Genomic DNA, 25,131 nt, shown 5'->3' with positions numbered 1-25,131 from the left:
ATATAATATGATGCAATATTGGTGTTAGCCCCGAGATCTCTCAGCGCTCTGCAGTAATACGACGGCTTTGATTGATGGAACGCTCAAGGCAAAGTGTTGGCACCTCTGACGTCTTCATCCAGACAAGACAACTTTCTGCACTAAGCTCGTCTTCAAGTCTTGATGTGACATTTCACTCTCGCTGTCTGGCTGCCTGCTATTTTCAGAAAAGTTTCTTCTTGGCGCTGAAGTCTCGGAGGCTTTAACTGTATTCGCTGCATTGTTACGGCTTTGCATTTAATTACAAACCCAGAGCAGCCAACAAACACGCTCACTCTCATCTCGTTCTTATTGTCAGCGTCTCTCCGGGGATGCCTGGTTTGACTTGTCTGCCTCTCGCTATGTTTGAGCAGCTTTTACGTTTGCTTGCGGAGGCGCTCGGAAGCATCTGTGTTTGTCGTCTCGACGGAGGGCCGGAGACTCGAAGAATGAGCTCGGGAAAGCCTGGACACACACACACACACACACACACACACACACACACACACACACACACACACACACACACACACACACACACACACACACAGGCATTCATTCTGTTGTGAGTTTTGGGAACAAAGCAGTGCAAACTCCGGCGGGAATGTGCTGGGGCTTTCCCGGGGTGCACGACAATCCGGATTTACCTCCAACTTTGAATGGCAAATTTCAAAAGAGGAGCAAAATTATGAAATAAGTTAAAGTTGATGCAGTTTTTCTTTTTTACTTTTGCACAACTGCATATCTGTAACTGATGCACAGAAAAGAATTATGGGGGCTAGCATTGACCCACTAGCATGGTTCCCCTGTTAACAGTGTGTTGTCTCTGCTGCAGGTAGAAAAGAGTCGAATGGTTGAATTTCATAACATGGGGAGTGTGTCTATGTTCCCAGAGTCCCCACTGTCTTGTATTTCAAGGGTATATGTTCCAGAGGCTTTGTGTTCCCAGAGTCCACTGTTTTCAAGAGGCTGTGTTCCCTGGGTTCTGTGTCTCATCGGCATATATTCCAGGGGCCTTGTGTTTCAGAGGCATATTTTTTTGAGGGGCCAAGATTTCAAGTGCATATATTCCCGAGTCCTGAGATTTTAAAAAAAAAACTGTGGAGTTATTGTCTACACATAATGCAAAGGAATTATTGTACAAATGTAATTATTGAGCATTTGGCAACACTGTGAGGTTGGTAGCAGTGGCCTTGTTGGGCGCCAAACTGACCTCACAGTGTTGCCAAATGCAGAGTATACAGAAAAATCACACATTTATTAATATTAACTAATAAAATTAACTATTTTTGGAGGGTTTTCCCATGACCATGGTAGTATTTCCAACATTATGGACCAGCTGTCTGTATTCATCTGCATCAAATATAGCATCCAGTATGTTTTCCAATGTGCATTTATTTGTCCATCTTGCTTATTTTTGGAATTTGAAAGTCTTTATGTTGCTAAGTAACAGCACACACTGTGGTGTGCACATGTGCTACTGAGTTCCTGTCCTTTGTTAAACTTGTCCTCACAGAAACGTGCTAAAAAATGAGTTCCACATACAGAAAAAAGTGCAAGTTATAGTCTGGTGTGACATATGTTTCCTGTTACTATTCAGCAGGCATTTTATTGACAGCGGTGACTTATACTACGGAAAATACTGCATATGTATTTTTTTAATTTGGTGAGTATATATCATTTACTATTTTTAAAGGGAGGGATTTGATTGATTGATTCATTGTATTTTATAGGATACATACAGTAGTGTTCAGAATAATAGCAGTGCTATGTGACTAAAAAGATTAATCCAGGTTTTGAGTATATTTCTTATTGTTACATGGGAAACAAGGTACCAGTAGATTCAGTAGATTCTCACAAATCCAACAAGACCAAGCATTCATGATATGCACACTCTTAAGGCTATGAAATTGGGCTATTAGTAAAAAAAAAAAAGTAGAAAAGGGGGTGTTCACAATAATAGTAGTAATAAAAGACGTGCAGAAGAGGTTACAATTTGCCAAAGAACACATCAACTGGCCTAAAGAGAAATGGAGGAATATTTTGTGGACTGATGAGAGTAAAATTGTTCTTTTTGGGTCCAAGGGCCGCAGACAGTTTGTGAGATGACCTCCAAACTCTGAATTCAAGCCACAGATCACAGTGAAGACAGTGAAGCATGGTGGTGCAAGCATCATGATATGGGTATGTTTCTCCTACTATAGTGTTGGGCCTATATATCACATACCAGGTATCATGGATTAGTTTGGATATGTCAAAATACTTGAAGAGGTCATGTTGCCTTATGCTGAAGAGGACATGCCCTTGAAATGGGTGTTTCAACAAGACAATGACCCCAAGCACACTAGTAAACGAGCAAAATCTTGGTTCCAAACCAACAAAATTAATGCCTCGCAGATGTGAAGAAATCATGAAAAACTGTGGTTATACAACTAAATACTAGTTTAGTGGTTCACAGGATTGCTAAAAAAGCAGTTTGAACATAATAGTTTTGAGTTTGTAGCGTCAACAGCAGATGCTACTATTATTGTGAACACCCCCTTTTCTACTTTTTTTTACTAATAGCCCAATTTCATAGCCTTAAGAGTGTGCATATCATGAATGCTTGGTCTTGTTGGATTTGTGAGAATCTACTGAATCTACTGGTACCTTGTTTCCCATGTAACAATAAGAAATATACTCAAAACCTGGATTAATCTTTTTAGTCACATAGTACTACTATTATTCTGAAAACTACTGTAGTGTTGCCCAGCAATTTTTTTAAGGGCCCAGAATTTACTGGACAACTGTCTGCGAAGCTGTGTCCTGTCCAGGTGTGTTATTCCACCATTAACAACATTATTCCACCATTAACAACTAAGTAGATTAAAGATCTAGAGTTGATTTGTAGAGTTATATATCCTTTAGAATTCGGTTACTTTTTTAACGTATGGACCATGATTGTAAATCTGGCAAATGAAGAGAGTTGAACAATGACAAGAAACGACTCTCTCTCTAGACTGGGGCTGAGTGTTTGGTGTTTGTCCTCCCTAAGCTGCGGCAACTGGAGCACACTAGTTATAAGGGTTATAGGTCATGTGTGTCTGTCTGTGTGTGTTTAGTCTTTAAATGCACCTTGGACCGGACCAGACGCACCAAGACCACACGGCTGATGTTATCACCCAAACCTCTATGGGGACTTTGAGGTTGGAGCGTCTTCATGTTGGCTCAAATGGATGTCACATCTGTCATATTACTGATTGGTCTTCTACATCTCGCTGTTGGGAACCAATCAAAACATGTAGATCTGCTGGCGTCAGATTACAAACATCACACTGCTCCAACCTGATTTTATATTTTCAAGTCGGACGTCTGTTTCATGTGCAGACGCATTAGAGCGGGCGTAGAGGACTCATGTTATCCTCTAAGGATGTCACCAAACACAGTAACTGATAATGGCTGATATTGGTTTTGGGTTCAAGACAGCAAGAACCAGCACGAACAAATAACAGCAGTTTTAAAGATGTACTGCTATTTATCCTCTAATAAATGTCTTTCTGGTTCATCTACATTCAGTCAGTGGTCTGTTTCCTGATGTTATAAGTGTAACCTGTGATGTGTTTGACAATAACCATGCTGCAAAAGACTGGAGCTCACGCACATAAATGCTCTCAAACCCATGTCCCCTCATGTTTGTTGCTAGAACATATTTAGTCCAAACAGAGAACTTGGTCTATGTACTGGTAGACTGATTTGAGTCCTGGTCACACTACCCGTCTTTTCTTATACAAGATGCTTCTCTGTATCATTCAATTTCAAGTCCAGTCTGGGAGCATGCACTGGTTTCACGCATTGCTATATCCACCACACCCTGGAACCAGCTTAGGCCTTGGATGGACGCCACCCAGGCAACCAACTGGACCATCCCCACCTGTCAAAAGTAGCCATCCGTTTACCTTGGCATATCCTTGGCCTCCAGCTGCTGAGGTCCTCAGCTCTGTGGCACCTGCATGCTGGATCATTCACAAGAGAAACATGCCACATGGCCAAAATGATGTACAGTAGCTGTCAACAGAGAGCAGAGAACCTGTACAGTTGCTGACTCAACCTGGACAAGTCCTTAACCTGCATCCCGACCTGGGTCTGTTGGTAAAATGCACCCAGAGATGTTGGCAACAAGGTGTCCTTGGTGCTAAATAGCGGAGGAACTCACAGGTCAATGGCTCATCACCAGAAGGTATTCAGAGCAACCACACCATTGATCAACAGGCGACATCACCTGATACAACACTTGTGACTGCGGGGCAACCTGCATGTCTACCAGGATTGTGGCACACCTGTACACCACTTGGAATCAGATGTGCAGGTCCAGAGAGGCAGAAAACACCACCATGTCTTATCTCACGATGCACGGCTTTACGTTACAGTAGCTGTCACAGGGGCACTTCTCAGCTGAGTCTCCTCAGTTAGCTGTTCATTTGACACACAGTCATGCCAGCAGTACCCAAGGATTCTCTGAAGAGACAGAGTCCCAAAGACATCCACTTGTTGTCTGAGGACACTGATTAGTCATAACCATACAGTAAGAGGATGCACTGGGACCCGTCTATTCAGAGGATTGTTGGCTATCACCAGTGCCTGGAGAAGGCCAAGGACATGCCCAAGCTTCAACAGATGGATGCTTGCTTTCTAGATGTGGAGTTGGACCAGTTGTCTGCCTGGATTGGTTGCTGTCATGGTTCCATGGTGTGAATTTCATGAAAAATCAGTGCAAGGGTCAGCTTTGGGTCAAAGACCAGTTCATGAAATTTTGAAGACTGAGTAGTTTATTTTTAATCATATTCCTGGGATGTATACTTCTTGGTTTTCATGTTAAGTGTAGGAGTGCCGAAAAGGGATAAGGAGAAGGATTTTAGGTTCCCATGATTCACAGGGGCCCAAAGAGGCCCCTTACTGGTGGCCCAGTAAGATTTCTTTTCATGGGTCCCAAAATCCCTGGCGGCACCCCTGGTTAAGTGTACCCGTGAAACAGCGCCCCATTGTTACTTAAACACAGTTAAGACTAGAGGACAACAGGCCTCGTGGTGAAGAGAGAGCTGAGTAGGGGGGCAAAGCTCTCGATTTATCGATCGATCTACATTCCGACCCTCACCTATGGTCATGAGATTTGGCTCATGACCGAAAGAACGAGATCGTGAGTACAAGCGGCCGAGATGAGTTTCCTCCGCAGGGTGGCTGGGTGCTCCCTTAGAGATAGGGTGAGGAGCTCGGTCACTCAGGAGGAGCTCGGAGTCGAGCCACTGCTCCTCCACGTCGAAAGGAGTCAGCTGAGGTGGCTCGGGCATCTTTTCTGGATGCCCCCCTGACCGCCTCGCTGGAGAGGTGTTCCGGGCATGTCCCATCGGGAGGAGGCCCCGGGGAAGACCCAGGACACGCTGGAGGGATTACGTCTCTCAGCTGGCTTGGGAACACCTTGGGGTTCCCCCGGAGGAGCTGGGAGAGGTGTGTGTGGATTGGGTGGTCTGGGCTGCTTTGCGTGAGCTGCTGCCCCGCGACCCGACTCCGGATAAAGCGGAAGAAAATGGATGGATGGATGAATGGATGAACAACAGGCCTGAACATTTGCACTCTCGTTAATGTCGTCATGGAAGTTTTCTTCTGTCTGTCAGCAGAATTATGGATGATTTTTATGAAACTTGGTACAGGGCTGGAACATACGTCAAGGGAGAAATCATTAAACTTCAGAGTGGATAAGGGCAGGATTATTATAATTAATTTAATATAGATTTTCTTTCATTTCTCTGTAATGGTTACATAGATCTTTATGAAAAGATTCCGACTTATTTGCAGGGACCATTTCTGCCTGTGTGTATATAAAAGTTCAGCTCCAGCAGAAGAAAATGTGAAGGGTTGATTATTAATTCAGTCACTGAACTAAGCAAGAAAGCCAAATCATAGAAGAGAGGATTCCAGACCTCAGCATAAATTGTTTAATAATTCATATTCTAATTTCTTTTGGCTTTTCCCTTTACTGCATGGGGTCACCACCAAGGATCCAATACGGCTTTCCATTAATTATGAGGGTCCTTCTCCCATCACGTCTCTTAATCCCTCGAATTGTTCTTCAAAGAATGTTTATTAAAAGATGCACCAGATATATATTATCAACTGTTTCTTACTATAAAGGAATGTGCTCGTTATATGTGCACAGCCTTATTGAAGATATGCTTTTGACATTGTAGTTTTATGCAGCAAATTTCTTTCTTGCTCAATCGACACAAAATAACAACTTGTTCCCATTTGAAACTTGTGTTGTATTTTATGTCGTGCAAAATACAGTTACACAAAATCTTGCTTTAATGATCGTAGCGTATGTAACGTATTTTTCAGAGTATGTCTCCTTTTTTTACTAGTTTGAGAGGCCCTGCGACTTGTATACAGACATATTACACATTTGTTTTTAATAAGAATACCACATTTTCCAGAGTATACGAGGGCTGTCAATAAAGCATAGGTCCTTTTTATTTTTTTCAAAAACTATATGGATTTCATTCATATGTTTTTACGTCAGACATGCTTGAACCCTCGTGCGCATGCGTGAGTTTTTCCACGCCTGTCGGTGACGTCATTCACCTGTGAGCACTCCTTGTGGGAGGAGTCGTCCAGCCCCTCGTCGGAATTCCTTTGTCTGAGAAGTTGCTGAGAGACTGGTGCTTTGTTTGATCAAAATTTTTTCTAAACCTGTGAGACACATTGAAATGGACATGGTTCGAAAAATTAAGCTGGTTTTCAGTGAAAATTTTAATGGCTGATGAGAGATTTTGATGTGATACTGTCGCTTTAAGGACTTCTCACGGTGCGAGACGTCGTGCAGCGCTCTCAGCCACCGTCGTCAGCCTGTTTCAAGCTGAAAACCTCCACATTTCAGGCTCTATTAATCCAGGTCGTCGTGAGAGAACAGAGAAGTTTCAGAAGAAGTCGGTTTCAGCATTTTATCCGGATATTCCACTGTTAAATGAGATTTTTTAATGAAAGATGCAGCCGGCGCGGTGCGGCGGCACAGGAAAAACACCTCCGTGTTGATAACCATTTGTAAAATCCAGGCGGCTTTTGATGGCTTTCAGTGGAGTATATGAGAAATTGTTTAACAGCTGGACATGTTCCAACTTGTCCTTAAAGCTTCCAACGGAGGTGTTTTTCCTGTGGCGGAGCGTCGCGGCGGCTGCAAGCCGACGCTGCAATCCGTCCGCACGTCTTTCATTAAAAAAATCTCCTTTAACAGTGGAATATCTGGATAAAATGCTGAAACCGTCTTCTTCTGAAACGTCTCTGTTCTCTCACGACGTCCTGGATCAATAGAGCCTGAAATGTGGAGGTTTTCAGCTTGAAAGAGGCTGACGACGGCGCCTGGGACCGCTGCGCGATGTCCCGCTGCGTGGTAAGTCCTTAAAGTGACAGTATCACCTCAAAATCTCTCATCAGCTGTTAAAATTTTCACCGAAAACCAGCTTAATTTTTCGAACCGTGTCCACTTCGATGTGTCTCACAGGTTTAGAAAAAATTTTGATCAAACAAAGCGCCAGTCTCTCAGCAACTTCTCAGACAAAGGAATTCTGACGAGGGGCTGGACGACTCCTCCCACAAGGAGTGCTCACAGGCGAATGACGTCACCGACAGGCGTGGAAAAACTCACGCATGCACACAAGGGTTCAAGCATGTCTGACGTAAAAACATATGAATGAAATCCATATAGTTTTTGAAAAAATAAAAAGGACCTATACTATACAGACCTCGTAAGTCGCACCTGTTAAAAAATGCCTCTTGAAGAGGAAATTCCTATATATAGGTCGCACTGGATATAAATATAATAGTTATTAGAAATATAATATTATCATAAAATAAATAGTTACTATAATTATATTTTTTGTGAATAACAAACACATTTTTTCTGTACTTAAGTCGGACCTGAGTACAAGTCACCAGGACCTGCCAAAGTCATTAAAAAAGCACCGACTTATACTCCAGAAAATACAGTTATTATGACTATTTATAAAGTACCTTTCCAAGAATCAAAACATAAAACAAAGTAAACTCTAATAAGAGAAGAATAAATGATAATACTAAGAAGCACACTACAACAGTGCACAAAAATGCAGAATTCAAGAGCTGATAATATAGAAAAAAGGTGTGACTCAAACTGCAGTGCGACTTATATTCTGATGTGACTCATGCTCTGATGCTGTAAAATACAGTATGTATACAGCACCTCCGCATCCCCACCTCCACTGCACACAGGTGCACACACTGTAATAATAACGGCCACCTTAAGAATAACTGCCAAATTTTGTTCAGTAATAAAATATTGAAGTTCTTCTGAATATTTTGTGTACAAATCAGAAAAATTAATCCTTTTGCTTGAAAGTAGAAACTGCACTACATATGTCAAATAGAAGGAAAAACTGAATTCTCCAGATGGCTTGTCAGTCGATAAGATTTCTTATTTATTTATTGTACATTTTGTAAAGCTCAGCAATCAGCGTGCGCTCGAACAATTGTTTATTCAGGTGGAAGTCTGGGAAAATATGAACGGCAAGCCAGCGACTGTGCAGGTCACCTGAGCTGAAATAACTGTGTGAAGTAGATAACTGAGGCGGTGCAGTTTTAGGACGTCACTGTGAAGATGCTACCCCCCGCACGCTTCAGTGTGACTACAGCTGACCATTTCATCTATCTTTACAGTTATATACGGTGCCCACCACATTTTAAAAAATTAAGCAACACTAGCAAATGCAGAAAACACTTACAAATACAAAAAAAAAAAAAAAAACCCAAAAAAAACACCTGCAGGTAGTTGCAAACACAGGACACAAATATAGCCTATGGCACACATAAAAACGTCATATGCATCTGCTGCAAAATGACGCAATGACACAATTCCAGGTGGACAACACCTACTGTGTTTGGACAGACATGGACTAACAACTGTCCACTGTGAGGCGTGTGTGTCTGAATGCTATACTTATGTGGACATAAATAAAAAACATATCGGCGACAAGCTGCAGCGAGCCAGCACATGCCCCGAGCGGACACAGCCTGCCAGGTCAAAACGGTCAGATCACAACACACAGCCGGTGATCTGACCATCATGTCACCCACATGAGCTGTGTTCCACATGACACGGTGTCTGCGCTGCGGCGCACCCTCCACGAGACACACGTGTCGGGCAGAACGTGCACGGTGGACTAGACACACCGGACCAGTAGATGTGGATATCAGAGCACACTGCTTCTCATTCATGTCATTTCATGACTGTCTGTGACCATGGGTCATCACCAGAGGAACAGACGGATCAGATTTGTATTGTTCACTTGATAAATGCAGTGTTTTATATGTTGTAATACTCCCATGTCCTTCCTGATATGAGGCAGATTCCCGCAGCTTTCAAAGAACAGCTCCCTAACTCAGTGGTAAAGTTGCTGACAGGCAATTGAAGCTTTTGAAGGTGTGGGCTCACATCCCACAGGTACCGGCTTTTTGTTTGTTTGTTTTTTAAATTTATTCCACATAAGCTGCGTCATGTGGTGCACCTCACACTGATCCTGCTCGAAAGACACCATTGCGTGCACAAGCTTTGGCACCGGGATTGTGCATGCTTGCCTATTGGCGCAATATTTTGTGGCGCGCAAATTTCAACTGTTTCACCATATTTGTCCAAACATCATCCAAACTTCACACTGTGTGAAGGGGCCTTTAGCCCCGCCGTGAGTGGACTTTGGTGGAGTGGACTTTGGAAATCACAAGTGGATGACTGTTCAGGTTTATTCCCCCTTTTTTTCAGCGGAGCTGGTAGGGTTTACATTCATTTTACTTTGAGTGTCTGTCTTGACGTGAGACTGTTCTGTAACGGAGCAGCATGCATTGCACTCATGCAATGTGCACACGCACTAAGTTTTTGCACAGTGGATAGCGGCACCTTTTACCATGACTGCATCAAAATTAACAGTTATCACTTAAAAAACGAGTCATCATAACACAACATCACACTTATGTAAACTTTGTAATTAATCTGTGGTTCCATTTTTAACGTTAGCAGCATTCAAGTGCGTGCTGATACGTTTTCCTCTAAGAAACGCTGTCGGAAACACTCCGAAATGTTCTGATTTCAGTGCGACATGTCCTTTTAAAACATAGAAGAATGGAAATAATGCACGCCGCTATCCAGCCCCAAAATCTCAAAGTGGGTCTCGGTACCTGAAGAATTTCGAACTTCGTTGTGCCATTTTCTTCATAAAAGTCTCTCTGTTCACTGTCACAGAGGCTGCATCGTTCTTTGTCTCTGATCTGATCGATCTCATAGCAGACAGCGTTGATCGAGTCGGCTGTGCATCTGTATCCGTGATGCTTGGGGCTGGTGTGCCTCCTCTCCAGAGCATGGGCTGTGGTCCCGCCAAGACGAAACAGAAAAATGCAGAGTTCGTCCTCTGATCATCTGGCTTCCTGTATAATGCTTGCGTTTTGTCAAGGTTTGTGTCATCTGGATGTAAACAGGATAAAATAAAGAGCTGAAGTTGTTTATGTGAAATTTCCCGCTAAGCGGATTTGCGTGTCGATAGATTCCCACCAAGTCTCCCGCTAAAACATCATGAGATGACACTACACTATAGTGGCGCTAGATGGCAGTATAACGGCATGACACCGTTGTCCCATTGTCTGGGGAGAACCCTGATTTTATTCTCTAATGTCCAGGTATTTGCGGGCCGGTCTGAGTGAGCCAAAGGGCCGGATGTGGCCCACGGGCCATAGAATGCCCAGGTGTGTTTTAATACTTTACATAGTGTTTCCCATTAAATCATTTCTTCTTTTGCTTGAAGCTCATTGATGAGGACGACACACAGTTCATGACCAACTGTCCTCCTGCGGTGACAGAGAGCACACCACGACGACGCACCAGGATACAGGTCTTCTGGACAGCACCACCTACTGGTACCGGCTGTGTTATACTAAAGTAAGGTTCTTTTCCTTTTTTAAAAAATCTGTTTCTATCAGTAGACATCTATTAAACAGATTAGCATCATTGATGTGCCAAACGAATTACAACATCAAAACACTGATGTGCAAAGTTGCACTGAGTTTTATCCTCTTCATCGGTCGAGGCTGTGTTGTTGGCATCACATTAAAAAATGGCACTTGTCATTTCTTTTGAGACTGAGTGCAGTAGGCACATATTGCTATGGTGTTAAGAAAGCATATGCAACTGAGATTTTTTTGAGTAGTTATTAAATTAGTGCCAACATGTAGCCAGACAGTGGCCACCAAAGCTCCCTGAATTGAAACAATGAAGCAGCATTGTAAAATTTTGGTACTTTTCTATGAGTGTTCGCATTTATTTTGTTTTTTAAGTAACTGCCATTGTGTACATTGTAACATTTATTGTTGCTGTGCACGCTTTCATCACTTAATTTTATGACTATAATATTTTAATATCAGAGAATTTCTACCTCATACTTCACTGTAGTTTTTTTACGCTCCTGCAGTAGCCATAATATGTCTCCATGCCAATATTTTACTGGAGATGATACGTGCAGTCAGTATATTATATCGCTTTAGACAGTATGTGCAGAGGACATAAACTGTTACACCATCAACAATATGTACCAGGAGCATTTGCCGTATATTATCACAAGCAATCAGAGTGTAAGTACGTCTTGAACCTACTTGTGTAAGGTACGTAACAGAAGTGCACTGCACTGGTCTTTCGAATCTTTTACAGTTATACTAAAGGTTATCCTCATTTTAAAGGTGTCATCTCACTATGACAGACTGAGTAAACTGATTAGTAATGAACTGAAATAATTTGTTTGTGGCAAATATCATTTAATCTGTCAGTCGCCGGTGGATTTGGAGCTCTGATGGATGGATGATGTCACATTTCCACTGGCAACACAAAGTGCCACATTCAGCAGAATGACTTTTCCAGTTTCAAGATCTATATGTGTGCTTGGGGGAGCTGGATTTGAGCAGGGTTCTGCGAGGTCTGAATGTTAATGTGGCTAGAATCCGGCTCACTCTGGGATCATCACATCATACTTATTTGCTATGTTTGTGCCCTGACAGTGTCCTCTCCACTGTGCCACCATTCAGTGCACCTGCAACAGTGAGGACAGCATACTAACTTCTGCCTCTGCGGCGTCTCTTTAGCAAGAGAATCCTCTGGGTGCACTCTGACATCCACTTTAAAGTGCACATAGCCACACCATCTTTTTCTTCAGTTAACTTTGGCCTTGGTTAATGAACAGCCACGCTCCATGTTGCTGCGTTGGGAACTGTCCTCTCACCTCTGGTGCTGAATTTACATCCCACACTGGAGTTTTGGCCAATCAGAAGGCCAGTCTGAAGCATCGAACAACCACATGATATAAACACATGAGTATTTTAGAAGTAACAAAAAAGCAGAGGACAAAATGATAGATGAATGTGCAGCTGCTGGGAAAGCTCTCCGCCAGATGTCTGCTCAAAGATTTGAACACAACATCAAATGACAAGGAACATATTTAGCGACTAGGAAAAGTTTTTCAGGACAAAAATGAACACAAAAGGATATCAGGTGTATCTGTGTGCTCATGTGTGCACCAGTGGATACACTGGTGCACACATGAGCACAATTGTACTTGGTATTGAGATGATGAGTGTGGGGCATGAAAACCACCACTGCACTGGGTGAAAATAACAAATACTTTTGCAGTGTGCTTTGCTCATCCGGGTGGAGCTGAATGTTGCGCAATGTATGAACTTACTGTTGGACCTGACTTGGTGCGTGTGTGTTGTAAATTTTATTGAAGAAAAGAAAACACAAAATGTTTCAACTTCACGGTGACAGTAAATATGTTACAGTGTGGAAACTGTTCTCATTGGGACACAATAATATGATGTTTGACATCATAGAAACATCAGGCCTCTGGAGGAGGATTTTCCTCTTATGGTAATATGAATAGACATGAATTTCTGTCTGACAGACTTATTCATCAAAAGCTCAGTGACTTTCTTTCGATGATTCAAAGCTGTAGTGGACAATATGCCTGTTAAATTTCCTTCTATTATATAACTACACAATAGCAGGATGTGCTGCTTTTTATCATTTGCAACCTTGTGCCAAGTAGCAGCATGAAGGCTGGAGTGCTGCCTCCTACAAACGGCTGAATATGGTTGCCGTCATTTTTTCACACGAGGTCATTTGTAGTTCAGGTTTTGATTGTTCGTCCAGCTGCAACCACCCAGTGCTTCCGGGTGGTTGCAGCTGGGCCACTTCCCAGCTCCATATTTGTGCACTTTTTTCCAACTTTTTAACTTTTCGTCCGGCAACTGGCTGTTTATTTTTGTGTTACACTTACTGTAAGGCTAGGGTTGCACTGACACAGTACTTTTCTGCAAATTCTATGAGGTCCCTAAGATAAGATGGGACCTGATTATTCAAAACCTTATAAGTAAGAAGAAGAATTTTAAATTCTATTCTAGAATTAACAGGAAACCAATGAAGAGAGGCCAATATGGGTGAGATATGTTCTCTCCTTCTAGTCCCCGTTAGTACTCTAGCTGCAGTATTTTGAATTAACTGAAGGCTTTTCAGGGAACTTTTAGGACAACCTGATAATAATGAATTACAATAGTCCAGCCTAGAGGAAATAAATGCATGAATTAGTTTTTCAGCATCACTCTGAGACAAGACCTTTCTAATTTTAGAGATATTGCACAAATGCAAAAAAAAGCAGTCCTACATATTTGTTTAATATGCGCATTTGAATGACATATCCTGATCAAAAATGACTCCAAGATTTCTCACAGTATTACTAGAGGTCAGGGTAATGCCATCCAGAGTAAGGATCTGGTTAGACACCATGTTTCTAAGATTTGTGGGGCCAAGTACAATAACTTCAGTTTTATCTGAGTTTAAAAGCAGGAAATTAGAGGTCATCCATGTCTTTATGTCTGTAAGACAATCCTGCAGTTTAGCTACTTGGTGTGTGTCCTCTGGCTTCATAGATAGATAAAGCTGGGTATCATCTGCGTAACAATGAAAATTTAAGCAATGCCGTCTAATAATACTGCCTAAGGGAAACATGTATAAAGTGAATAAAATTGGTCCTAGCACAGAACCTTGTGGAACTCCATAATTAACCTTAGTCTGTGAAGAAGATTCCCCATTTACATGAACAAATTGTAATCTATTAGATAAATATGATTCAAACCACCGCAGCGCAGTGCCTTTAATACCTATGGCATGCTCTAATCTCTGTAATAAACTTTTATGGTCAACAGTATCAAAAGCAGCACTGAGGTCTAACAGAACAAGCACAGAGATGAGTCCACTGTCTGAGGCCATAAGAAGATCATTTATAACCTTCACTAATGCTGTTTCTGTACTATGATGAATTCTAAAACCTGACTGAAACTCTTCAAATAGACCATTCCTCTGCAGATGATCAGTTAGCTGTTTTACAACTACCCTTTCAAGAATTTTTGAGAGAAAAGGAAGGTTGGAGATTGGCCTATAATTAGCTAAGATAGCTTGGTGAAGTGATGGCTTTTTAAGTAATGGTTTAATTACTGCCACCTTAAAAACCTGTGGTACATAGCCAACTAATAAAGATAGATTGATCATATTTAAGATCGAAGCATTAAATAATGGTAGGGCTTCCTTGAGCAGCCTGGTAGGAATGGGGTCTAATAAACATGTTGATGGTTTGGATGAAGTAACTAATGAAAATAACTCAGACAGAACAATTGGAGAGAAAGAGTCTAACCAAATACCGGCATCACTGAAAGCAGCCAAAGATAACGATATGTCTTTGGGATGGTTATGAGTAATGTTTTCTCATTACTAGTTAACGTTAAAGGAATACTCGGCTCAATAGAGCTCTGACTCTTTGTCAGCTTGGCTACAGTGCTGAAAGGAAACCTGGGGTTGTTCTCATTTTCTTCAATTAGTGATGAGTAGTAAGATGTCCTAGATTTACGGAGGGCTTTTTTATAGAGCAACAGACTCTTTTTCCAGGCTAAGTGAAGATCTTCTAAATTAGTGAGACGCCATTTCCTCTCCAACTTACGGGTTATCTGCTTTAAGCTGCGGGTTTGTGAGTTATACCACAGAGTCAGGCACTTCTGATTTAAGGCTCTCTTTTTCAGAGGAGCTACAGCATCCAAAGTTGTCTTCAATGAGGATGTAAAACTATTGACGAGATACTCTATCTCACTTACAGAGTTTAGGTAGCTACTCTGCACTGTGGTATATGGCATTAGAGAACATAAAGAAGGAATCATATCCTTAAACCTAGTTACAGCGCTTTCTGAAAGACTTCTAGTGTAATGAAACGTATTCCCCACTGCTGGGTAGTCCATCAGAGTAAATGTAAATGTTATGAAGAAATGATCAGACAGAAGGGAGTTTTCAGGGAATACTGTTAAGTCTTCAATTTCCATACCATAAGTCAGAACAAGATCTAAGATATGATTAAAGTGGTGGGTGGACTCATTTACATTTTGAGCAATGCCAATTGAGTCTAATAATAGATTAAATGCAGTGTTGAGGCTGTCATTCTCAGCATCTGTGTGGATGTTAAAATCGCCCACTATAATTGTCTTATCTGAGCTAAGCACTAAGTCAGACAAAAGGTCTGAAAATTCACAGAGAAACTCACAGTAACGACCAGGTGGACGATAGATAATAACAAATAAAACTGGTTTTTGGGACTTCCAATTTGGATGGACAAGACTAAGAGTCAAGCTTTCAAATGAATTAAAGCTCTGTCTGGGTTTTTGATTAATTAATAAGCTGAAATGGAAGATTGCTGCTAATCCTCCGCCTCGGCCCGTGCTACGAGCATTCTGGCAGTTAGTGTGACTCGGGGGTGTTGACTCATTTAAACTAACATTCATCCTGCTGTAACCAGGTTTCTGTAAGGCAGAATAAATCAATATGTTGATCAATTATTATATCATTTACTAACAGGGACTTAGAAGAGAGAGACCTAATGTTTAATAGACCATATTTAACTGTTTTAGTCTGTGGTGCAGTTGAACGTGCTATATTATTTTTTCTTTTTGAATTTTTATGCTTAAATAGATTCGTGCTGGTTATTGGTGGTCTGGGAGCAGGCACCGTCTCTACGGGGATGGGGTAATGAGGGGATGGCAGGGGGAGAGAAGCTGCAGAGAGGTGTGTAAGACTACAACTCTGCTTCCTGGTCCCAACCCTGGATAGTCACGGTTTGGAGGATTTAAGAAAATTGGCCAGATTTCTAGAAATGAGAGCTGCTCCATCCAAAGTGGGATGGATGCCGTCTCTCCTAACAAGACCAGGTTTTCCCCAGAAGCTTTGCCAATTATCTATGAAGCCCACCTCATTTTTTGGACTCCACTCAGACAGCCAGCAATTCAAGGAGAACATGCGGCTAAACATGTCACTCCCGGTCCGATTGGGGAGGGGCCCAAACACTGGACTTATTTTTTTCCAGGGTGAAGGAGGCATACACCTCTTCCACCACAATCTCATCCATTTACTGGTGGTTGGCTCTCACTGCGGTATTGTATCACTTCCTGTTCCGGAGCACAGCGGTGTTTTTCTGTATCTGTTAGCTGTTTAATCTGCGCAGTTAGATTGATCTAGTTATCTAGATTACGATTTGTTTCCCAGTGTAATCTTTACGTGCCTTAACTAAAGCACTCCTTCTGCTGAATCACCTCTAAATTATTTACACATTATTCACTTTGCGTGTTTTTAGGAATCCGGTAGCTTAGCATAGCTACTAGCTCTTAGCCGATTTAGCATGGCGGCTTCTCCTGTCTCTCCCGCACTTTTCTGCTCTGGGTGTGAAATGTTTAGTTATTCCTCGGCCTCCTTTAGCAGTAACGGTACTTGTAATAAGTGTAGCTTATTCGTAGCTTTGGAGGCCAGGCTGGGCGAATTGGAGACTCGGCTCCGCACCGTGGAAAATTCTACAGTTAGCCAGGCCCCTGTAGTTGGTGCGGACCAAGGTAGCTTAGCCGCCGTTAGTTCCCCCCTGGCAGATCCCGAGCAGCCGGGAAAGCAGGCTGACTGGGTGACTGTGAGGAGGAAGCGTAGCCCTAAACAGAAGCCCCGTGTACACCGCCAACCCGTTCACAGCTCTAACCGTTTTTCCCCACTCGACGACACACCCGCCGAGGATCAAACTCTGGTTATTGGCGACTCTGTTTTGAGAAATGTGAAGTTAGCGACACCAGCAACCATAGTCAATTGTCTTCCGGGGGCCAGAGCAGGCGACATTGAAGGAAATTTGAAACTGCTGGCTAAGGCTAAGCGTAAATTTGGTAAGATTGTAATTCACGTCGGCAGTAATGACACCCGGTTACGCCAATCGGAGGTCACTAAAATTAACATTAAATCGGTGTGTAACTTTGCAAAAACAATGTCAGACTCTGTAGTTTTCTCTGGGCCCCTCCCCAATCGGACCGGGAGTGACATGTTTAGCCGCATGTTCTCCTTGAATTGCTGGCTGTCTGAGTGGTGTCCAAAAAATGAGGTGGGCTTCATAGATAATTGGCAAAGCTTCTGGGGAAAACCTGGTCTTGTTAGGAGAGACGGCATCCATCCCACTTTGGATGGAGCAGCTCTCATTTCTAGAAATCTGGCCAATTTTCTTAAATCCTCCAAACCGTGACTATCCAGGGTTGGGACCAGGAAGCAGAGTTGTAGTCTTACACACCTCTCTGCAGCTTCTCTCCCCCTGCCATCCCCTCATTACCCCATCCCCGTAGAGACGGTGCCTGCTCCCAGACTACCAATAACCAGCAAAAATCTATTTAAGCATAAAAATTCAAAAAGAAAAAATAATATAGCACCTTCAACTGCACCACAGACTAAAACAGTTAAATGTGGTCTATTAAACATTAGGTCTCTCTCTTCTAAGTCCCTGTTGGTAAATGATATAATAATTGATCAACATATTGATTTATTCTGCCTACAGAAACCTGGTTACAGCAGGATGAATATGTTAGTTTAAATGAGTCAACACCCCCGAGTCACACTAACTGTCAGAATGCTCGTAGCACGGGCCGGGGCGGAGGATTAGCAGCAATCTTCCATTCCAGCTTATTAATTAATCAAAAACCCAGACAGAGCTTTAATTCATTTGAAAGCTTGTCTCTTAGTCTTGTCCATCCAAATTGGAAGTCCCAAAAACCAGTTTTATTTGTTATTATCTATCGTCCACCTGGTCGTTACTGTGAGTTTCTCTGTGAATTTTCAGACCTTTTGTCTGACTTAGTGCTTAGCTCAGATAAGATAATTATAGTGGGCGATTTTAACATCCACACAGATGCTGAGAATGACAGCCTCAGCACTGCATTTAATCTATTATTAGACTCTATTGGCTTTGCTCAAAAAGTAAATGAGTCCACCCACCACTTTAATCATATCTTAGATCTTGTTCTGACTTATGGTATGGAAATAGAAGACTTAACAGTATTCCCTGAAAACTCCCTTCTGTCTGATCATTTCTTAATAACATTTACATTTACTCTGATGGACTACCCAGCAGTAGGGAATAAGTTTCATTACACTAGAAGTCTTTCAGAAAGCGCTGTAACTAGGTTTAAGGATATGATTCCTTCTTTATGTTCTCTAATGCCATATAACAACACAGTGCAGAGTAGCTACCTAAACTCTGTAAGGGAGATAGAGTATCTCGTCAATAGTTTTACATCCTCATTGAAGACAACTTTGGATGCTGTAGCTCCTCTGAAAAAGACAGCTTTAAATCAGAAGTGTCTGACTCCGTGGTATAACTCACAAACTCGTAGCTTAAAGCAGATAACCCGTAAGTTGGAGAGGAAATGGCGTCTCACTAATTTAGAAGATCGTCACTTAGCCTGGAAAAAGAGTCTGTTGCTCTATAAAAAAAGCCCTCCGTAAAGCTAGGACATCTTTCTACTCATCACTAATTGAAGAAAATAAGAACAACCCCAGGTTTCTTTTCAGCACTGTAGCCAGGCTGACAAAGAGTCAGAGCTCTATTGAGCTGAGTATTCCATTAACTTTAACTAGTAATGACTTCATGACTTTCTTTGCTAACAAAATTTTAACTATTAGAGAAAAAATTACTCATAACCATCCCAAAGACGTATCGTTATCTTTGGCTGCTTTCAGTGATGCCGGTATTTGGTTAGACTCTTTCTCTCCGATTGTTCTGTCTGCGTTATTTTCATTAGTTACTTCATCCAAGCCATCAACATGTTTATTAGACCCCATTCCTACCAGGCTGCTCAAGGAAGCCCTACCATTATTTAATGCTTCGATCTTAAATATGATCAATCTATCTTTGTTAGTTGGCTATGTACCACAGGCTTTTAAGGTGGCAGTAATTAAACCATTACTTAAAAAGCCATCACTTGACCCAGCTATCTTAGCTAATTATAGGCCAATCTCCAACCTTCCTTTTCTCTCAAAAATTCTTGAAAGGGTAGTTGTAAAACAGCTAACTGATCATCTGCAGAGGAATGGTCTATTTGAAGAGTTTCAGTCAGGTTTTAGAATTCATCATAGTACAGAAACAGCATTAGTGAAGGTTACAAATGATCTTCTTATGGCCTCGGACAGTGGACTCATCTCTGTGCTTGTTCTGTTAGACCTCAGTGCTGCTTTTGATACTGTTGACCATAAAATTTTATTACAGAGATTAGAGCATGCCATAGGTATTAAAGGCACTGCGCTGCGGTGGTTTGAATCATATTTGTCTAATAGATTACAATTTGTTCATGTAAATGGGGAATCTTCTTCACAGACTAAAGTTAATTATGGAGTTCCACAAGGTTCTGTGCTAGGACCAATTTTATTCACTTTATATATGCTTCCCTTAGGCAGTATTATTAGACGGTATTGCTTAAATTTTCATTGTTACGCAGATGATACCCAGCTTTATCTATCCATGAAGCCAGAGGACACACACCAATTAGCTAAACTGCAGGATTGTCTTACAGACATAAAGACATGGATGACCTCTAATTTCCTGCTTTTAAACTCAGATAAAACTGAAGTTATTGTACTTGGCCCCACAAATCTTAGAAACATGGTGTCTAACCAGATCCTTACTCTGGATGGCATTACCCTGACCTCTAGTAATACTGTGAGAAATCTTGGAGTCATTTTTGATCAGGATATGTCATTCAAAGCGCATATTAAACAAATATGTAGGACTGCTTTTTTGCATTTACGCAATATCTCTAAAATTAGAAAGGTCTTGTCTCAGAGTGATGCTGAAAAACTAATTCATGCATTTATTTCCTCTAGGCTGGACTATTGTAATTCATCATTATCAGGTTGTCCTAAAAGTTCCCTAAAAAGCCTTCAGTTAATTCAAAATGCTGCAGCTAGAGTACTGACGGGGACTGGAAGGAGAGAGCATATCTCACCCATATTGGCCTCTCTTCATTGGCTTCCTGTTAATTCTAGAATAGAATTTAAAATTCTTGTTCTTACTTATAAGGTTTTGAATAATCAGGTCCCATCTTATCTTAGGGACCTCGTAGTACCATATCACCCCAATAGAGCGCTTCGCTCTCAGACTGCAGGCTTACTTGTAGTTCCTAGGGTTTGTAAGAGTAGAATGGGAGGCAGAGCCTTCAGCTTTCAGGCTCCTCTCCTGTGGAACCAGCTCCCAATTCAGATCAGGGAGACAGACACCCTCTCTACTTTTAAGATTAGGCTTAAAACTTTCCTTTTTGCTAAAGCTTATAGTTAGGGCTGGATCAGGTGACCCTGAACCATCCCTTAGTTATGCTGCTATAGACGTAGACTGCTGGGGGGTTCCCATGATGCACTGTTTCTTTCTCTTTTTGCTCTGTATGCACCACTCTGCATTTAATCATTAGTGATCGATCTCTGCTCCCCTCCACAGCATGTCTTTTTCCTGGTTCTCTCCCTCAGCCCCAACCAGTCCCAGCAGAAGACTGCCCCTCCCTGAGCCTGGTTCTGCTGGAGGTTTCTTCCTGTTAAAAGGGAGTTTTTCCTTCCCACTGTAGCCAAGTGCTTGCTCACAGGGGGTCGTTTTGACCGTTGGGGTTTTACATAATTATTGTATGGCCTTGCCTTACAATATAAAGCGCCTTGGGGCAACTGTTTGTTGTGATTTGGCGCTATATAAAAAAATTGATTGATTGATTGATTGATTTGGCACCAGTATATGTCCCCCTTGTGCGAAGGCAGCCTGCTGAGTCTCGGACTGTACAGAAGTGGTCTGCAGAGAGTGAGGCGGCACTTAGAGACTGTTTCAGCACAACTGTGTGGTCCGAACTCTGTGACCCTCACAAGGAGGACATAAATGACATTACAGAATGCATCACGGACTACATCAACTTTTGCTTTGAAAACACCATACCTACCCAGACAGTGTGGTGCTTTTTGAACAACAAACCATGGATTAACCCTGATATGAAGACTCTGCTGAAGGAGAAGAAGAGAGCCTTTAAGTCAGGGAACCGAGAGGCCCTGAAGAATATACAGAGAGAACTGAGGAGGGAAATTTGTAAGGCTCAGACCGCCTACAAGATGAAGTTGGAGGAGCAGCTCCAACACCAGAACATCCGGGGAGTGTGGAGCAGCTTGAAGACCATCTCTGGGTTCAAACCCCCTCCCAAACAGGTGGAAGGTGACCATCAATGGGCAAATGACCTCAACAAGTACTTCCTGAGGTTTAATACGACCCCTCCTCCTCCTCCCCCTGCTCTGTCTTCTGTGCCTCTGCCCAGTATCCCCCCTCCCCCTCCTTACACTTCTGCTCACATAGACTGCTTCATTCCCAATACACATCCTGGCACCAGCCAGACCTCCTCCCCCTCCACCTTCCCAACCACCTGCTCTCTACTCTTCACGGCAGACCAGAACAGGAGTATGCTGAATAGACTAAAGAGCAAAAAGACAGTGGGCCCAGACCAGATTAACTCGAGGCTCCTCAAATGGGTGGGTCTTCAACCTGAGCCTGAAGCTGAGGACGGTGCCACACCTCTGGAAAACGTCATGTGTGGTCCCAGTGCCCAAAACACCGCACGCCAAGGACCTCAACAGCTTCAGGCCAGTGGCAGTCATATCCCACCTGATGAAGACCCTAGAGCGCCTCGTCCTGTGTCACCTCCGCCCCACGGTGAGCTCTGCTGTGGACTCACAGCAGTATGCTTGCCGGCCTGGCATCGGAGTGGAGGATGCCATCATCTCCCTGCTGCACCGCTCGCTGTCCCAACTGGAGAGGCCCGGCAGCACTGTGAGGATTCTTTTCTTTGACTTCTCCAGGAGGGTCCTGGGTAAACTTACATCTATGCTGGACCACGAGTGTCACCCCCTGCAGGACGTTCTGTCTGCTCTGGAGAGCAGTTTCAGTGACAGACTCATCCACCCTCGCTGTGTGAGGGAGAGATTCCGCAGATCGTTTCTTCCGGCTGCTGTCAGACTGTACAATGAACAATGCTGGTACTGTGGTAACCATAGCAACCAGGACAATAATGTCATTTTACCTGCTGTATTTATTAGGTGCAGTCATTTAACTTATGGTGCAAACTCAAGTCACTTTACCTGTTATATTTTTACCTGCCCATATTGTAAATATCAGAGTAACTTACTGTACATTTCATGCTGAAGTCACTTATTTGATCACTTTTATATCCCGACAGTGTATAATATCCCAGCAGTGCAGCATTGAACTGAACAATGGTAGCTTTGGCTTTACCAAGCACGTGCTTTTTTTAGTTCTTCTTTTTAAGAGATACTTGTTTGTTTTATTGCATGCCCTTCTGTCTATTCCTACTGTTCTATGCTGCTTTGTGACACTGAAATTTTCCCATTGAGGGATGAATAAAGGCTTTTATCTTATCTTAGATTACAAAGTTTTACACAACTTCAGCTTGCAGTAATGCTAATGCATTCTGTCATAGTAATATATGGTCATATAGCAATTATTGTAAATTAATTTCAAATAAAGATTGAAAGAGTAAAACTAGAGGGGAAGCAGATTCTCCATGTACATCTGGAGTTGTGATAATGATGCTGATGTGCCAAAATCAACATGTGGATCCATAGCAAGAGATTTGTATTTCTTATTCTGATATCTAGTCAAAGACCCCAGTTCCTAATCTTTGACCCTGATCGGTAGTCTTTGACTGATAGCTAATCTGTGGCCCTGATTGCAGATCTTTGATCTTAATTACTAATCTTTGTGATAGCTAATCTGTGACCATGATCGCTAGTCTTTGATCTTAATTACTAATCTTTGATTGTGATTGCTAATCTGTGACCCTGATCACAAGTCTTTGGATCTTAATTATTAATCTTTGTTCCAGATTGCTAATCTTTGACCCTAATTCCTACTCTTTGACCCTTATTCCTACTCATTGACAGTGATGGCTAGTCTTTGATCTTGATTACTAATTTCTGTGATAGCTAACAAGTGACTCTGCTTACTAGGCTTTGATCTTTATTGGCAATGTTTAATCCAGTTTGCTGATAGCTCTTAGCTCTTGATTACTAATTGTTTATCATGATTGATAATGTGTGACCCTGCTTGCTAGTCTTTTCTCCTGCTTGTGAGTCTTTGATCCTGATTGTAAGTCTTTGATCTGATAACTTCAGACAGAAGGTTAGGTAACACTTTATATTAACTACACACTATAAAGCATTAGTAAAGCATTTAGAACGTGTAAGTTAATGCTTAAATAACTAGTAAAACATTTACAAAGCATTCATTTTTTATTAGCTACTCATTGTTAAGAACATAAATAGATGCCTTATTGTCCCCTTGTCTGACTGACGGTTTCAATTTGATCCTGTAATCTGGATCAAAGGGATTGTGATGAGATGTCAACAATCAATGTATGATTGGGATTGAAGTAAACAAGATTAAAGCTCAAAGGCAAGACTCCTTGATCCAGAGCCATAGCAACATTTAATCCGCTTTTCTTTGATCTAAGGTTTTTGTGTCTCTTTACGTGTATCACTGAAATCTGTTTGCCTTTTTTAAGATCCTGCTGGCAAATAAACAACAAAGCAAAATGAGTAAACTGGGCTTTAAAAACCATCTTTGATCTGTTCACATTTTATACTGACTGTTATATGTTCAGAGAATTTTACAATTTTATTTTAAAGTGGCTTCTGTCAATAAAACCGTGTTAATGTTATTCTGCTTTAAAATAAGACGAGAAGAAGAAGAATCGGCGCTGATGCGACACGTTTTGTAGCGACGTCTTTGTTTACCATGCACTTTTTGGATCGGCCTCTGCTGCTTGTTCTTTTTTTGACAAATAAAGAATAGCTTTAATAAGCGGTCAGACTTTCCCAAAGAGAGCAGCCTCCGTGACGTCTCTGTTGTTCTAACATCTTCGTACCGCCGCAGTTGCTCACAGCTGTTGTGAATTTATCTGCTGCTGCTGGTTGACAGACGGCGCCGAGCCATCCCACCGTTTGTTCGGCCAATAAATCTCGTCCCACACATCAGAGCATCTGCTATGCAAATTCCGGTCCTATTAATGTCACTTTTGTCTATCAGGACTCTGAGATTTAACATTACCTCATTTAGCTTCTCTATTTTGTTTTCAGCTAGTTTGGAACTTAAATTATTATTCAATATTTTATTCACACAAAGTGGCAAATCCATACATCACATCATTGGAATTCATAAAGTATCTAAAAACAAGAATATTCAATAAATTAAAACAAAAACTGGATAACCAAACAATAATACAAGGTTTCGACAAGGTGGTGAAAATTTAAATAAAATTTGATTTTCCATTGTGATGCAGCTACCCCTGAGCTGGTTTGGGCCAAAGCTATAGATTTTGCTGCATCATGGCAAAAAATAATAAAATGAAGTTATTGTTGTTGACACCATGCATACTATATCGTTAATACATAAAAACGTGTGTATTTCATGAGTATCAAACCAGCAATATCAACTTTACCTTCAAGTGAAAATCTCAACTCTTTAAGGAGTACATATGGCGTATGTACAGTTACGTACATATGCCATGTACAGTTGAATACTGTATGTCTGGAGTTTCATTATAAACTTCCTGCAATTCTTTTATACATAGAAAGTCCACTCCCGACAGAAAAAAATTTGG

The 25,131-nt window shown here is 41.8% G+C and overlaps 1 protein-coding gene across 2 annotated transcripts in view; it reads left to right on the top strand.

The window, feature by feature from the left end:
• Positions 1-25,131, top strand: part of LOC117516279 (spondin-1-like) — a 253,559-nt gene that overhangs the window by 47,142 nt on the left and 181,286 nt on the right. For both annotated transcript variants that reach the window (XM_034177214.1, XM_034177215.1), the window contains exon 3: positions 10,869-11,002. In XM_034177214.1, coding sequence (XP_034033105.1) covers positions 10,869-11,002 — 134 coding nt within the window. The remainder of the gene's footprint in view (positions 1-10,868; positions 11,003-25,131) is intronic.

Source organism: Thalassophryne amazonica, chromosome 8 (assembly GCF_902500255.1).
Source record: "Thalassophryne amazonica chromosome 8, fThaAma1.1, whole genome shotgun sequence".
Classification (NCBI taxonomy): domain Eukaryota; kingdom Metazoa; phylum Chordata; class Actinopteri; order Batrachoidiformes; family Batrachoididae; genus Thalassophryne; species Thalassophryne amazonica.
The sequence above is the reverse complement of the archived record's forward strand: the minus strand, read 5'-3'. Positions and strand labels throughout refer to the sequence as shown.